The 17,878-nt window shown below is 41.4% G+C and overlaps 2 protein-coding genes across 2 annotated transcripts; both read left to right on the forward strand.

Annotated features, from left to right (window-relative positions):
- Positions 1–230: 230 nt before the first annotated feature.
- On the forward strand, positions 231–1,208 carry LOC127429715 (olfactory receptor 52E8-like). The gene has a single exon (XM_051678821.1). It carries the CDS (start codon positions 243–245, stop codon positions 1,206–1,208), a length of 966 nt encoding a protein of 321 aa, XP_051534781.1. The 5' UTR covers positions 231–242.
- A 9,006-nt stretch (positions 1,209–10,214) lies between these two features.
- On the forward strand, positions 10,215–11,237 carry LOC127429713 (olfactory receptor 1F1-like). Its single transcript, XM_051678820.1, has one exon. It carries the CDS (start codon positions 10,257–10,259, stop codon positions 11,235–11,237), a length of 981 nt encoding a protein of 326 aa, XP_051534780.1. The 5' UTR covers positions 10,215–10,256.
- The last annotated feature ends 6,641 nt before the right edge of the window (positions 11,238–17,878 follow it).

The following is a 17,878-nucleotide window of genomic DNA, read 5'->3' on the forward strand; positions in this document are numbered from 1 at the left end:
GCTCACAAGTCGTCAAACTGTCATTGTTTGCTCAAGTGTTTAATCTTCACGATTATTTTTAACAGGTCTGTGATTCAAATATCATGCAGTTGTCTCTGTAAATTTACATAAAGGTATATTTCCAGGGTTTGAAAATAGTTATTGTAACCAAGAAATTACAATTTGGAAATTCCATGTTTTGCTTATGTCTTTTTGTTCATTTGCATTCACAGCTTGGGCAGGACACCAAACGCAAAGTTGCCATGATTGCCCTGAATGTCAGTTTTTCTCAGAATATCTCCATCGTGCATCCGGAATACTTTTTCATCACTGGACTTTCAGGTATACCATACAGCAGTTATTATTACATATTTTTATTTTTCACCTATTTTATTGCTGTAATTGGGAACTCTGTAGTTCTTTTCATTATAGCTCTTGACCGGAGTCTACACAGTCCAAAGTACATTGGTGTGTTTAACTTGGCCTTGGCTGACATTGGTGAAACTAATTCCCTGATTCCTAACATGATGAAGACTTTTCTTTTTGAGTCACAGTACATCTCCTACAATGGTTGTTTGGTAAACATGTATTTTGTGTTCCTCTTTGGTTCTATGCAAAGTTTTACTCTTGTTGTCCTTGCATTTGATCGCTTCATCGCAATTTGCTTGCCACTAAGATACCATGCCATTGTTACCAATACCAGTATGTCTTTAATTTTTTCAGCAATATGGGCATGTAATGCTTTTCTGATAGCCTTGACAGTGTCTTTGCTCACCCGGATTTCATTCTGTAAATCCAATGTGATACAGAGCTATTTTTGTGACCATGGACCAGTATATAGGTTGGCGTGTAATGACAATAGCAGTAACATTTTCATGGCAAGTCTCAACACAGCTTTATACCTTGTAGCACCATTGTCCATTATAGTCTTGTCATATGTAGGTATTTTGCTTGCCCTAAGCAGAATTACAACTTGGGAAGGGCGTATCAAGGCCCTGAAGACCTGTGTTTCTCACCTGTTGTTAGTTGGAGTATTTTTTCTCCCCATAATCTGCCCATATATTGCTGAAATCATGTTTGCTCTCTCTCTCAATGCAAGAATCATCAGCACATCTCTAGCATTTGTTGTTCCACCCACACTGAATCCCATAATTTATGTTTTAAATACAGCTGAAATCAAAGACTTGATTCAAAAGTTCCTTAAAAACAGATCTGCACCACTTGGGTAGAGTATTTCACACTGACCACAGTATCTGTTTATTTTATTGTTATGAATTATATTACCTATGTGAAGGATCCAGCTATACTTTGTAGTAAGTAAATTGAATAAACAAATTTTTAAATGGGACTGAATCCATGATTTATTTTAATGTATCATTGAAAATAGGAAGAGACTTAGCTGTAGCATGGTGCATGTAGGTACTCTGTTAATTTGCCTTTATTTTAAATAAAAGAAGAGGACACAGGTAAAATACATTTTCTATTAACTAGTGTCTGAATTGTTCTACATGTATCCTTAGTTATTGATTGTCTTACAAAACAAAGTAACAAGAGCAGATTATTTCCAAAAGAGTTTGTTTTACTTTTTTGTGAGCAAATCAAAGTCACAGTGATGGGTTTTAAACCCCATATGTTTTGTTACCATATAGATTTAGATGCACAAATGCTGTTCACTCTAGTCCTTCACTTCCATCAAGTGAGTAAATTAAAGTAAGTGGATGTTGTTTGATTTTGTGTAAAACCATGTGATAAAACAATTGGCATTGTAAATTAAATTTAATTTCCAAATACATTTCTAATGCATTCCAAAATTGTTATCAAAGATTCTGTTTTAGCATGAGCATGTTTTTCACACACCCAATTGGATGCAAACATACTGTATTCATCTCAAATAGAAAGATCTGTTGACATGAGTGCAAAATAAGCAGATATTTTTATGCAATAAGCATAATCTGTGGTGTTTTCATTTCATTCTGTACCACATAATTTTTAAGTAGCTTTATTTATGAAAGTGCATGTAACACTAAATACATCTTCCTTTGAGCTGTTAGCAATGATCTCCCATCTCTCATATGTTTCAGAAATGCCCTCTTTGACTTCTATTGTTTTAGACCTAAGATGATTGTGATTATTGACAAGGAAGGTTTACAATTATAAAACTCTTCTTAGATTATTATCTCTAGAACTTGTCTTGAAAATATATTGTTTATTTATTTTATTTTAAATTTAGAATGACAAAGTGTCAGTTCCACAAAATAAATTGAAATGATACAAAATAAAATAATTTGTTGCTTTATTAATAGACAGTTAATGAAGTCAATATCTTGACTTTATTAATCTGTTATAAAATTTACAAAATGAATCCTCTGAAATATTGTATAATTGAAAGTTACATGTGTATAACTTAATTGGCACAAAAGACACAATGTGATAAAAATTGAAAAAGTAGTTTACATTTTCACTTCATTTTATTTCCTACATAGTTCTCAAAAATTTTTGTGTTGGTGACTTAATTTAGACTGTACGTCATGTGCAATATTACATGTGATTAACATTGCACATGACGTCATATCAGATTTGACATTGAGAGACTTCTAAGGGTTTAAATGTATTAGGCCTCACAAAGGTCTTTGTGAAAAACACTAAATGATCCATGTATAAAAATAAAAACAATATGTACAATATCCTTCTCATAAATGTAGAACTTGAAAATAAATAAGTTTTGCCATTTACTGCAAGTGTCATAAAGTGCATGCTGCTTCAGACACAGATATGTGCCTGTTAACAGACAACCTGTATAACTTTTATATCTGTAATGAAGAATTAAGAAGTACAGTGTAAAACATAATTTAAAACATAATTTCAGTGTCATAATTTAAAGTATTAACATAAATGATAAAGTTAAAATATTTAAAATATTATATATTTCAATTACATTTATTTTTTATATAAATGACTAAAGTTCAGCCATGCAACTCTATGTGGCGCAAGCTGATAGGTTCTTGAGCTTGTTATCTGTTAGCCAATCGGCTCGCTCACATGTGACATTTTAAGCCAATCGGCTTGCATAGTGTATGCTGATTGGTCCTCTGACTTGTAATTGGGTAGCCAATAAAACTGAGTCTCTCTCTTTGTCTAACATTCAAATGGCTCAGTGTTGTCATAAGCTGGTTTCTTTGCAGCGAGCTGTGAGTGATATTCTCTGAAAATGCTATTTGCTCAGGTGGTTTGCTGGGGCTTTTCTTCTCTCAGCTTTTACGGTAAGGTCTGCTTTTGGCCATGACACTTAGAAGCATGTCTTTAACAAGGTAAGCCTTACCAAATCTGGTTGGCACACATCGCTATCCTAGGTCATTAGATTATATAAATCCACACATAGCTAGTCTAAGTCACCAGTTAAAAACCTCTGGGCTTTCCAGGCTTAGGTACACATTATGAGTTAGGTCACTAGCCATTTAAGCTATTTGGCTAAGCAGGCCGAGGCACACATACAGTATATAGTCAGTTCATTAGCGTTACACCATTTGGCCTGTGGCCAAGGCACACCTAGCTAGCTCACATTCTGTGCATATGGATCTTCAGAGTAGCAGCAGTACATAAGTCTTGGCAATAGATCAGCTTGATAGGGGGTTGTGTTTTGTATTTGTGTTCTGCTTTTTGTGCAGCTTCCCTGCTTTGTTGGGTATTGTTTAAGTCTATTTGTGCAGCAACATATTACATGCTTGATTTTGATATTATGATTTTTGACTAAATTAATTCAGTGCTCTCTGTTAATATAAAGAGTATAAACTGCTTGCATTAGTTTAACTTTATATTTATCCTTGAATTCCTGTATGATGTGCACAAATGGGAATACGAAAGTGAAGTGTGGAGATTGCAGCAACAATCATAACAATAAATAAATGTGTGGAGCAGGACGTGGTAATGTGTCTGTCACTGGGGAAGAGAGGAAGCGGTAAGGACCATCACCTGGTGATTGTTAACAATAAACACCTCTGTCTTATTACAGTGATGATGGAGATGGGCTTGAAAAGTCTGCCGAGAATGCCGGAGAAACAGAGAGGATCAGGGACAAAGAGACCTGAAGTTGTGAAGCTAAAGTGTATATTCTGTCGTGAAGCTGAAAAGCCAGTGCTCTCTTGTGAAGCTGAAATGCCAAAGACTATGTTTGTTAGACTGAAAAAGCATTAAATCTTGACTTACCTGGACTGCCACCCCACTTCCCACTTCCTTCCTTATCATTGGGACTTCAACAAGTTACTCAAAGAGGTCAGAAAACTACTTCAGAAATGGGGAGACACAGCATTTGCAGACCGTTAATTAAACGTCCATCTAAATGTAGACTAGTGACCAAAGCATTTACTACAGTACAGCATGCAAGTGTTATATCATTGTATTGTTTTAATGCTCTCAAGAGATGTTTCAGAAGATTTGGATTCCAAATGACATAGATGTCCAATGTTCATTGCAGCATGAGGAAATAAGGAAGAGCATTGTATTTTCAGCTGAATAATTCAAAGCAGCTCACAAATCATTGTTTGCTCAGGTGCTTAAGCTTTATGTTCACATACTGTATAAGGGTCTGTGGTTCAAATATTATGAAATTACAATTTATTTTTAAATTCCCTCGATTTTTAAAAACATTTAGCTTTTCTTTCTGTGAATTTTTATTTTCGCTTGGACAGAACACCAAACTCAAAGTTACAATGAAGTGATCGACCGATATGGGTTTTGTTAATGGCCGATGCTGTTATCCAGAGAGCAGGGTGGCTGATAGGCCGATACATTGCCGATATATCACACAATTTAATATAGTAAATAACATAAACATAAAACTGCTAAAAATGTATAAACTCTTTAGCATTATATTTACTCAATTTCACACTAAACTTTAACTTTGTAAAAAAAGAATCTAAAAAAAATATTGTATTTTATTCTGTTTAGTCATCAAATTTTAGTAATTTATTTGCACATGAAGAAATTGTTAATATATTAGGAAGAAGGAAATAACAGTACAGTACAGCAACTGCTGGACAGGGTTCGGAGGGGAGCCTCAATGGGCAGAGCCATGGACAACTCAGACATGGACGCTGATAGTGGCAGGGGAATGGCCTCCGTGGCCACGAGCACTGGCAGCTGCAACTGGGAAACAGCCTCCGTGACAGAACTGGCAGTGACAGGGGAACAGCTTCTGTGGCTGTAAGCACTGACAGTGATGGGGAACAGCCTTCATGGCTGTGAGCACAGGCAGTGACTGGGGAACAGCTTCTGTGGCTGTAAGGACAGGCAGTGACTGGGGAACAGCCTCCATGGATGAGAGCATAGGCAGTGACAGGGGAGCCTCCGTGGCTGTGAGCACGGGCAGGGATGGGGGAACGACCTCCTTGGTCGTGGGCACTGGCAGGGGAGCAGCCTTCATGGCAGTGAACACAGGCAGGGAAAGAGGAATGACCTCTGTGGTCATGGGCACTGGAAGTGACAGGGGAACAGCCTTTGTGGCTGTGAACACAGGTAGGGACAGGGGAATGACTTTCGTGGTCACTGGCAGTGGCAGGGGAACAGTCGCAGTGGCTGGGAGTGCTGGCAATGACAAGGGAATGGCCTCCATGGCCGGGAGAGCTGGCAGTGCCTGGGGAACAGTCTCCGCGGCCGGGAGTGCTGGCAGCACCTGGGGAACAGCCTCCATGGCTGGGAGTGACTGGGGAACAGCCTTCATTGCCAGAAGCGCTGGCAGTGACTGGGGAATAGCCTCCGTGGCTGGGGGCGCTGGCAGCAACTGAGGAACAGGAGCCCTTCTCCTCCATCTCTTCCAGAGAGTCGGGAGAACTGCAGTGGGAGTGGCTGTCATGACCGAAGATGCTGGCACTGGGACGGCTGAGGCTTTGGGCACTGGCTCATTGACCGTGGCAGGCATGGGTGCTGGCTCGTTGGCCATGGCAGGTGTGGGCATGGGCTCGTTGGCCAGGGCAGGCATGGGTGCTGGCTCGTTGGTTGTGGCAGGCACGGGCTCGTTGGACGTGGCAGGCGTATGGGATGACTTGTTAGCTGTTGCAGGCTTGGGTGCTGGCTGCAGCAGAGAAATGGCCCTCGTGTCCGTGGACACAGGCAGTGGCAGGGGAACTCAGTGACTGTGGGTGCAGACAGCTGCAGGGGAACGGCCCTCATGGCCATGGACACAGGCAGTGGTGGGGAAACGGCCCTCGTGGCCATGGACATTGGTAGGTAAACCGACACAGTGACCGTGGGCACTGACAGCAGCAGGAAAACAGCCTCCGTGGCTTTTTAAACTGGCAGTGGCAGAGGAACATGCGTCTGGCTCCTCCTCCACCCCCAGGTGGTGATTGGTTCATCACACTGCAGTGCGACTGGGTCGAACACTCTCCACACCGAAATCCAGGGACGAGGCGCAACAAGGGCATTTGTTGTCCCACATGGTGATTCCCCACTCAGTAGCCTTTCCGTTGAGGCACAGTATGGTGTAAGCCACCTTCATACTCTCCGTCGGGAAAGCAGAGGTATGTGAAGTGAAGGACAGCACACACTGGGACAAAAAGGCGCTACAGGATCCCTCACCTGAGAATGGAGCTGGAAGGAGGATGCACACCTCTGGGTGCCAAGGGGCATGGGGAGCCAAAGAAGCCAATGGGGGTGTGTCCTGAGGCGAGCTGGTATCAGAAGATGGGCGGAGCTGTTAAACTGCCGTGGTGAGTTCTGCTAACTGCGATGCCATCCTCTCCAAAACGCGGCTCGAAGCGGAAATCTGTTCTTGGTGTTGCCTCAGCAGGGCTTCTTGCTGTGAGCGGATGGAGTGAAGAGATGACTCCTCCGCTGGGTCCACGTGTGGTCTGATTATTCTGTCAGAGTGCAAGAGAGACAGGACCCAAGAGCAGAGGTAACAGTTCAATTGGATTTATTAATCAACACAAATTCTCCTATCAAACTAAGCAAACCCAGGAAATGTTTCTCCCCCCAACACGCAGGCAGAGACAGAGGAATCCTCCTCCACAGGAACTGAGCGACGATCAAAGGCAAAGAAGAAGGTAACCACACTTCAGAAACAACATAGCACAAAACATACACATTGACAATCACAATAACAATAACAATGATCCGACATCGGACATGACACACAAGGGGATTTAAATAAGCGGGGAAACAAACAAGGGACAGGTGCCGCTCGCAGCTGAAGGTTGTAATGATCAGCGTTCCCATGGAAACAATCAAGGTTCCCATGGAAACACTGATTCGGCATGCCAGCGGCATCTGAAACAGATAAGGGCAAAACATAAACATGCTTTGACAAAAACAGACAGGGAACGATGATGCCATGGTCCTCGTCAGAACAAAACACACAACCTGGCAAAGTGCCAGGACCTTGACATCACCGGAGGGCGCATGGCGGCAACTTGCGCACTACGGTAACCCACCACCGGACCCCTGTGCTCACACAAAGGGGGTACACAAAACACTGTTTTACCGATACTGCCACGGTCCCGTCAGGCAGAACCCCAACCTGACAAGGTGACCGGACCATGACAGCATTATACCTTGTAGCGCCATTGGCCATTATAGTCCTGTCATATCTTTGCATTCTTCTAGCCTTAAGCAGAATTACAACTTGGGAAGGGTGAATCAATGCCCTGAAGGCTAGTGTTTCTCACCTGTTGTTAGTCAGAGAATTTTTCCTCCCCATAATCTGCATATATATTGCTGCAATCATGTTTGCTCTCTCTCCCAATCCAAGAATCATCAGCACATCTCTGGCATATGTTGTACCACCAACATTAAATCCCATAATTTATGTTTTAAACACAGTTGAAATCTAAGACTTGGTTCAGAAAGTCATTAAAAACAGATCTGCCCCAATTAGACATTCAGTAGTTCGTAGGTTAATGTAATCTTGTATTAAAGCAGTAAACATATTTGGCTTGCTGTCCGTATACTGGAGGGCTCGGAGGGCCCCCCGGACTTTACTTATTTAGATAATGAATCTAGAGAATAAGTGGAGATGGGGTGGAGGTGGGATGTCAGAAGAGTTGTCACAGGAAGCAGGTAAGCAGCGGCTTATATACTCCTGCTCGTTGGCTGTGATTTGTCAGATTAAATATAACATGCTCCTCCCGAACCTCTGTTAATTAACTCCATGAGTATTGCACACTGACCACAATGTCTGTATATCTGTTTAATTGTTAATTGGCCTATGATATGTTACCCTAATTTTCTTATTGCTCATATTCTGTTCACTCTAGTTCTTCACTGCCGTGTAGTGGATAAAATGAAAAAAGAGAATGTTGTTTGATTTTGTGTTAAAACACATGAAAAACGCTTGGCATTGTAAATGTAATCAATTTTAACATGTGCAGAACATCCCATTGGAGTTTTCATTTCATCTGTCCATTTCATCCAGTGATAATTGAAGTCCTACAAACATAAGAAGTCAACTCATATTATTATTCTAGAACTTGTCTTAGGTTTTGGAAATTGAATTAAAAATACAAATTCTGTTGTTCATTTACATTACCTCTAAGATTAGAATGACAAAGTGTCAGTTGATGTGAGACTAAATAAAGGAATATGCTTAGGTCAAAGCTTATTATGCCTACCCTTTTTACCTCTCTTATTTTATATTCTCTATTTACATATTTCCATTTACAGTCAAATTCACAACTCATATGAAGAAAACAAATAAAATATAAAAGACACAATAACAATAAAAAGATGGCTAATTAAAATGTATAAATGTAACTTCACTCTAATAAATAATATATTAATTTGAATCAAACTTAACAAAATTCACTGTTTTTATACATATATACATATATTTATATTTATACATATACATATATATTTATACAAACATGTATACATATATACATAATAAAATTTTCATACTTTTTAAACACTACATTTTTAGAATCAAAGTAATAAAAACGTAGTAGTTTCAGTTTCCACCTCACCATTATTTTCCCATAATTCTCAGACTTTCAATTTAGACTGTACATCATATGCAATATTTTGATAAAAAAAAAAAAAAAAAAAAAGAAATTCAGAAATGCATAATTTGATACATTAGTTTTATATGTGTTCCACATGTTGTAGTGTTTTCTGCTTCTAACACAGATGTGTCATTAATCAGCCAACTTTTTTATTTATTTTATTTATATACATGACACATATATATTTATACTAACATGTATACATATATACATATTACAATGTTCATAACACCCCAATCTTTCATACTTTTTAAACACCTACATTTTAAGAATCAAAGTAATAAAAACGAAAACGTAGTTTCTGTTTCCACCTTACCATTATATTATCCATAATTCTCAGACTTTCAATTTAGACTCTACATCATATGCAATGTTTTGATAAAAATTATGCTTTTTTTTTTCCCAGAAATGCATAATTTGATACATTAGTTTTATATGTGTGCCATAAGCTGTAGTGTTTTCTGCTTCTAACACAGATGTCATTAATCAGCCAACTTTTTTTTCTAAAATTGAGATAAAAAAAAAAATCACAATGTAAGATTAGCTGTTGTAAATTTAAAGTTAAAATAAATATAAAACAGTTAAAATAACCAAGGTTTATAATATAAAGTTGATTTTAGGTGTTTATTTTTGGTCATTGATTATTAAAATTGTTACCAGTTAAGAATAGCCTATCCAAATTATGTTTGTTTTGTTTTTTTACTAAATTAATGAAAATGTGAAAGAGAATATAAACTGATGCCTGGATTAGTTGCACTGTAGTTACCAGTGTTACATATTAGATTTAACATCAAATTTATCACCAAATTACTGTAATATGATTTGCACAAATGGGAACACAAATGTGAAGTGTGGAGATTGTAGTCATCATAGCAATGAATACCTGCTTCTCAAAGAAGTCAGAAATACTTAAGAAACAGCGTTTGCAGACCGGTAAACTATAAGTCTATCCAAACCACTGTACTAGCCAAAGCACTAGCTACAACATACAAGTGTTACATCATTGTATTGTCTGAATGCTCTCAAGAGATGTATCTGAAGATTTATATTTGGATTCCAAATGACACAGACGTCCAATGATCCTTGCGGCATGAGAGAATAAGGAAGAGTGAATCATCTGAAGCAGTTCACAAGACGTCAAACAGTCACTGTCATTGTTTGCTCAGGTGTTTAATCTTTATATTTATTTATACAGGACTGTGGTTCCAATTCCAAGTTTTCTTAAGTCTTTCCATTCATTTCCATTTTCAGCTTGGGCAGAACTCCAAATGCAGAGTTACCATGAGTGCCATAAATGCCAATTTTTCTCAAAATATTTCCATTGTGCGTCCTGAATACTTTTTCATCACTGGACTTTCAGGTATACCATATAGCAGTTGTTACTATATGTTTTTATTTTTCACTTATTTTATTGCTGTAATTGCGAACTCTGTAGTTCTTTTCATCATTGCTCTTGACCGGAATCTGCACAGTCCAAAGTACATTGGTGTGTTTAACTTGGCCTTGGCTGATATTGGTGAAACTAATGCACTGATTCCTAACATGATGAAGACTTTTCTTTTTGAGTCACAGTACATCTCCTACAATTCTTGTTTGGCAAACATGTATTTTGTGTTCCTCTTTAATACTATGCAATGTTTTACTCTTGTTGTCCTGGCATATGATCGCTTCATGGCAATTTGCTTGCCACTAAGATACCATGCAGTTGTTACTAATACCAGTATGTCTTTAATTTTTTTAGCAATTTGGACATTAAATGCTTTTTTGATAGCCTTGACAGTGTCTTTGCTCACCCGACTTTCATTCTGTAAATCCAATGTGATACAGAGTTATTTTTGTGACCATGGACCAGTATATAGGTTGGCATGTAATGACAACAGCATGAGTTCACATATGGCAAAACTCAGCACAGCTTTATACCTTGTGACACCATTGATCATTATTGTCCTGTCATATCTTGGCATTTTTCTCGCCTTAAGCAGAATTACAACTTGGGTAGGGCGTTTGAAGGCTCTGAAGACCTGTGTTTCTCACCTGTTGTTAGTAGGAATATTTTTTCTTCCAATTATCTGCACATACATTGCTGCACTCATGCTTTCTCTTTCTCCTAATGCAAGAGTCATTAGCACATCTCTGGCATATGTTGTTCCACCAATGCTAAATCCTATCATTTATGTTTTGAACACAGCTGAAATCAAAGACTTAATTCAAAAATTCCTTAAAAACAAATCTGCACCAATCAGAGAGAGTATTTCAAAATGACTGCTATGTTGTTTTCGTTTTTTTATTATTAATTAAAATACATTTGAAAGATGCTAGCTTTGTAGTTTATAAATGTGATAAATTCCCAAATGTAGTGTATTTTTTATGTAAGAAGATCAATAGAGAATTTAGTTAATAACTACAGATGAAACATGGCTCTTTGTCCAGTTGTTTGTTAACCGGCCTTTGCTTCAACTGTAAAAAGACAACAGGGGTGATAGGCCTATGCAGTTTGCATTTGCTGAATTTAAGCATCAGAGTTGTACCACATACTGTATATCATTAGTTACAGACCCCATGACAAAACAAAATGGAGAAAGACTAAATATTTCCAAAGCAGTTTCAATTACCTTTTTCGAGCAAATCAATGTCTTAACAGTATGGTTTCAAACCTGCACACCTGGACATTTCATGCTGCCCTAAAATCTCACCTTAATGCTGCTCTCACTAGTCCTTTACTGCCGTCTAGTGGGTAAACATTAGACATTTTTTTTTTTTTTTTTTTTTTTGGTGCAAAACCAGTGAACCCTTGACAATCTAAATTAAATAAAACTATATCCTAATGTTATCCAGGATGACATTATCATGTTTTCCCGACCTCTACTGATAAAGCTCTTTTTTATGGTGTCTCTCTGTTGTGATGTCTTTGCTGTAAATTGTGTCTCTCATGTTTCTTTTCTTTGCAATAACTAATAAAATGTAACATGAGAGTATCTATTTGTCTTTCTTTTTACATGAGTGGAAAATTAACAGAAATCTTGAGAACATCCAGATGTTTTCATTTCATCCTGTACTTTTTTACATCTATCTCTCAGTATTTTGTAAATTAATTTCTGTTGATTTAGACTTGGATGACAATTAGGGTAGACAGAGTACAGTTGTAACACTTTTCCACATGAGATACCTTTATCAAACAAACAAAAATACACATTTACAAACATATTTTCGACTAAATGTACTTGGAAAAATCAATTCCACTACATAATGATCCATACATCCAATAATTTAGATCAATTACACACATTCCGAATGCTCTTTCTGAGGGCCTTTACATCTCTGCAATATATTCATGAACTGAAAATATTTTGGAGGGTATTTTTGGTGAAAAATCAAAAATACAATATTATTTGTCTGTTTTTTTTCTCTCTCTTGATGAATTGAAGCTTTATGTGGATGAACCTCTAAAGTAATGACCACTTCAGAATTGTCTGTGGAGAGAGCACATAATTACAGGATTGAACTTTGTGTTCACAACACCAACACACACATTAACACTCACTTATAATATTCATTCTTTCTATTAAAGGAGAAAATGTCAATCAAATATGAGTCCAGTTTCTATGGGGTCACAGCAACCCAATGAATAACAGATATATGACTTACATTGATCTTACATTTCCATTCTGACATCTGGAAAACCATGAGATGAGATGCCAGAATGCAATTTTATCAACATTTCTGAGGCTGACCAAATGACAGACCAAGAACCACCATCTGATTTTAGTACTGCTCTTGGTATTTGGAAAAAGAGAGAGAGAGAGAGAGAGAGAGAGAGAGAGAGAGAGAGAACTTTGGTGAACAAAAACAAAAACAAAAAAATATATGAATGGCAGAGGATATTGAAGGACTTTGATGTGATCAATGTAATTCAAAGTGCGTTCACTTTTTCATTTTTGTTTGATCATCTGGTTAGTTAGTTAGTTAATTAGTTGGTTATTGCTGTCAATTTTATTATTTTAAAGGTTAATTTGCTACACAGGACTATGTCATCTCAAAATGTTTCAAAATCTTTCTGAATTTGTGATTTTGTGATTTGACATGGTGGAGCGCAAACTGGCCATTAGAGTTGTTTTGCTGGTGGTGTATTTTCTAGTGATGCTTGCTAACACTGCAAACATATGGTTTATTGCCAAGGATAAGCATTTGCACCAACACATGTACAACTTCATTTGCAACATGGCTTTGCTGGACATGATGTACAGCAGCAGTGCCTGTCCAAGTATCATGGGTGTCCTTAAATTTGGTTATAAAGCCATAGTCCGATGCACAGGTAGATGCCTAACCTCTAAATGGCATTCACTGAATTAAAGGAAAAATAGATTTTATTAAGTTTAATTCAGTAAAAAAATTATCAAGTGTTTTTGTCTTGTTTTCCATTTAAAATTGCCTAAAAATCCTTAAAACAAGATACATTTACTTGAGAAGCAACATATAAGATATTTAGACTTGCTTTAAGAGAATGTATCTTAAATACAAGTGTATTTTTTTCAATTTGTTATACTTCTGCAAGTGCAGTAAATAAAAAATATACTTAAATTCAAGATCAATTCTCTAAAAGCAAGTCTAAATATCTTACATTTACATTTATCCAAAGCAACTTACAGTGTACTTACAGGGACATTACCCCTGGAGCAACCTGGAGTTAAGTGCCTTGCTCAAGAACACAATAGTGGTGGCTGTGGGGATCAAATCAGCAACCTTCTGATTACCAGTTATGTGCTTTAGCCCACTACACCACCATCTTATATGCTACTTCTCGGGTGAATGCATCTTTTTTAAAGGATTTTTAGGTATTTTAAAATATTTTTATTTTTAATATTCATTTCAACATTCTCAGATAACATTTTTTTTTATTCTGCAATATAGCTGCTAAAAGTAAATGTAAATTTTTTTAATGAGTTTTAGATAATATTTTTGGAAACAAGCCAAAAAAAACAAACAAATCAAAAATAAATTTCGTTGCAGTGTATAATGGGGTGAAGACTACCCTCTCTCACCTTTCTGTTCTCTTCAATCCATCTTTAACTCACAAAAAACAAACTCTCTTATTAATAAAGCTGCGTATTGCCAATTCCCTGTCTGTCACTCACTCGATGTTGTGTCGATGTAGTGACACTAGGGGTTCGATCTTGAGAGCCCCAATCACCTTGGCTTAAAATAGAAAAGGCCAATGAGAATTGGCGAGTGGAATTTGCATGCCACTCTCCGCCCCCGGACATACGGGTATATAAGGAGAAGGCATGCACCACTCATTCAGATTTTTTCTTCGGAGCCGAATGCATGTATTGTGTTCGTCCTCTCACCTTTCGCTTACGCTGCTGGATTTTATGGCGCATATCAGTGGTCACCCTCGCGCGGTCGAGTGTTGTGCTTCCCCTGGGCGCTTCTTCTGCGGCTGAGACTGCAGGTGCTAAAAGAGTATATTCAAAAGAGTATATTTCCTTCTAAAAGAGCTCGCGCAAATGCTTGGCATCTTTTTGAAGATGTCCTTCCGCGCTTGCACTACTGGATGTGGCCATTATCAACATCCACCTCTGGACAGCCATGAAATCTGTCTCGAGTGCTTGGGGTGCCAGCACGCCGAGTTAGCTTTCATGGAAGGGTTATGTTCTCATTGCGAGAACATGCCCATCAGAATGTTGCGGTCACGGCTCACTTCCTCCTTCATGAAGCAAGTAGGCACCGCGGCTGCTCCCCAACCCACTCGGTCCTGGGCTGATGCTCAGCCGGCCGGGTCAGCAAGCGCTGCGGGCGATCTGGATGTGGATATGGGAGCGTTTTCGCCGGCTCAACCCCATGGACCTCCCATCCCCCAGCACACTCATTCTAACTGGAATAGCTGTCGAGCGATACAGGCGGTCCGCATCAGGGCGGATTTTATGTGTCATTCGCGGCTTGCGACGAGGATGAGCTTTCGGTCGCAGCATCAGAGGGTGGGTTTCTGCTATCGGAAGCGGACGAATCTTCTAAGCTCCCTCCCACGGGCAGTAGAGCACAGGATGAGGCGGATGCTGAGATGGCAGCTGTGCTTGCCTGGGCGGCTGCGAATATCAGGCTGAAGAGGAACCCTCCACCCTGCCCTGAGCATTCAAGGCTGGAGCGTGCCATAGTGGTGCATTTATGCCAGTAGGGCGCAGCCACCTGATGCGACCGACCAAGGCTCCCTTCCAAAGCCTGTAAGTTCTCTTCCTCATTAATGACAAAGGCTTACAAGGCTGAGGGTCAAGCTGCTTCCACCCTGCACACCATGGCCATCCTGCAGGTCCACCAGGCTGAGGCACTGAAAGATCTGCTTGAGGGCAGAACCGACCCAGGGATGATGCAGGAACGGCGTACTGCGACCGACCTCGCCTTACGGGCGACGAAAGTCACGGCGCACGCCCTGAGCCGGACGATGTCCACTCTTGTGGTCCAAGAGCAGCACCTGTGGCTCAAGCTTGTGGAGATGCGTGACGCTGAGAAAGTCCCCCCTGGGCTGTGTTCCAGGTGGAGCACCTGCTCTGCCTTGCCGCGAACCACCCTGCCCGGGCACGGTAAGTCCAGTCGGGATGACTAGGTGCCACTGGCACGGAGTCTGGAGGCCTGGTTAGCACTCTCCAGCCCCTTGCTGTGGCTCATCAAGACGATTCATCTCGTCTACGCGATCCAGTTCACCAGACGCCCGCCCAAGTTCAGTGGCATCCTCTCCACTACAGTGCAGGGCGAGGGTGTCTCCGTCCTTCGGGCGGATGTTGCCACCCTTCTGGCAAAGGGAGCAATAGAGCCTGTTCCCTTATCCGAGTTGCACAAGGGCTTTTACAGACCTTATTTTTTCGTGCCCAAGAGAGGGGGAGGGTCGCGCCCAATCTTGGATCTGCGTTCTTTGTTGTTTGCGCAGAAGTGCATCCTGGTGTCAGTACGACAACAGGATTGGTTCGCAGCCATCGACCTGAAGGACACATATTTTCACGTATCGATCCTTCCTCGACACAGACCCTTTCTTCGGTTTGCCTTCAAGGGATGAGCATACCAGTACAAGGTCCTCCCCTTCGGTCAGTCCCTGTCCCCTCGCGGCTTTACCAAGGTCGCAGAGGCTGCCCTGGCCCCGCTAAGGGAGAAGGGCATTCGCATTCTCAATTATCTCGATGACTGGCTAATCCTAGCTCACTCGCGAGATCTACTGTGTGCGCACAGGGACCTTGTGCTTCAGCACCTCGACCGACTCGGGCTTCATGTCAACTGGGAGAAGAGCAAGTTCTCCCCTGTGCAGAGCATCCCTTTTCTCGGTATGGAGTTGGACTCGGTCACTCTCAAGGCATGTCTTACAACCAAACGTGCTCAGTCAGAGTTGACCTGCCTGAAGACCTTCAGCCAGAAGGTAGTGGTGCCAGTGAAACAATTTCAGAGGCTCCTGGGACATATGCCATACTCGGTGGCAGTTCTCCCTCTCGGGTTGATGCATATGAGTCTGCTTCAGCACTGGCTACAGACTCGAGTCCTGAGGTGGGAACGGCACCACGGCACCCGGCATGTGACCATCACGCCACAGTGCCGTCAGACTTTCAGCCCTTGGTCGGACATGACTTTTCTACGGGCAGGTGTTCCCCTAAAGCAGGTCTCAAGGCACGTTGTGGTCATGACAGACACCTCGAACTCAGGCTGGGACACCGTTTGCAATGAGCAGGAAGTCTCAGGTCTCTGGACAGGGCCCCGACTCCTTTGGCAGAGCATCAACTGCTTAGAGTTGCTGGCGGTATTGCTTACCCTGCGGAGGCTTCGGCTGTTGATTCAGGGCAAGCATGTGTTGGTCTGGACCGACAACACAGCGACCGTAGCATACATAAACCGCCAAGGCGGCGTACGCTCACATTGCATGTCACAACTCGCCCGCCGCCGCCTCCTCTGGAGTCAGCAGACGTTGAAGTCACTGTGAGCCACTCACCTTCCGGGCGTCCTCAACCATGCAGCGGGCGCTGTTTGCCTCCCAAAATTCCTCTCACTGCCCCCTTTGGTACTCCCTGTCTGAGGCTCCCCTCGGCACGGGTGTCTTGGCACACAGTTGGCCTCAGGGGCCGTGCAAGTATAGTCTCCTCCAGTGAGCCTCATTGCACAGACTCTGTGCAAAGTCAGGGAGGACGAGCAGCAAGTCCTGTTTGTTGCTCCGTACTGACCCAACTGGACTTGGTTCTCGGATCGGATGCTCCTGGTAGTAGCACCTCCCTGGTGCATTTCCCTGAGGCAGGACCTTCTCACTCAGGGGAAGGGTGCACACCAGCACCCGCAGCAGACCTCTGGAATCTCCCCCCTATGAGGCAGCTGTATGCCTTGAAGTGGCGTCTCTTCATGAACTGGTGTTCTTCCTGTAGGAAGACACACAGAGATGCACCGTCGGGTCTCCCTCTACCCTGAAAGTGTACGTGGCTGCCGTAGCAGCTTACCACAACACACTGGACGGGAGGCCCTCACGACAGCGCGATCTTATCAACAGGTTCCTCAAGGGTGCGAGGAGGTTGAATCCTCCTAGACCACTCCTGATTCCCTCTTGGGATCTCTCTGTGGTCCTACCTGCCCTACAAAGAGCCCCCTTTGAGCCCCTGGAGCAGGCCAAGCTCAGCACTTTTTCTCTGAAGACGGCCCTCCTGGTGGCGCTCACTTCCATCAAGAGGGTGGGGGACCTGCAGGTGCTCTTCGCTACCAGCGAATGCCTGGAGTTTGGGCCGGCACATTCTCACGTGATCTTGAGACCTCGGCCTGGTTACGTGCCCAAAGTTCCCACCACTCCTTTTCGGGACCAGGTGGTGAACCTGCAAGTGCTCCCTTCAGAGGAGGAAGACCCGGCCTTATCATTGCTATGTCCAGTTCGTACCCTGCGAATCTATCTG

The sequence above is a fragment of the Myxocyprinus asiaticus genome, chromosome 39, assembly GCF_019703515.2.
Source record: "Myxocyprinus asiaticus isolate MX2 ecotype Aquarium Trade chromosome 39, UBuf_Myxa_2, whole genome shotgun sequence".
Taxonomy (NCBI): domain Eukaryota; kingdom Metazoa; phylum Chordata; class Actinopteri; order Cypriniformes; family Catostomidae; genus Myxocyprinus; species Myxocyprinus asiaticus.

Bases quoted from the DNA above. Each gene is read 5' to 3' on its own strand.
- LOC127429715 (XM_051678821.1), top strand. From the start codon at position 243: ATGATTGCCCTGAATGTCAGTTTTTCTCAGAATATCTCCATCGTGCAT.
- LOC127429713 (XM_051678820.1), top strand. From the start codon at position 10,257: ATGAGTGCCATAAATGCCAATTTTTCTCAAAATATTTCCATTGTGCGT.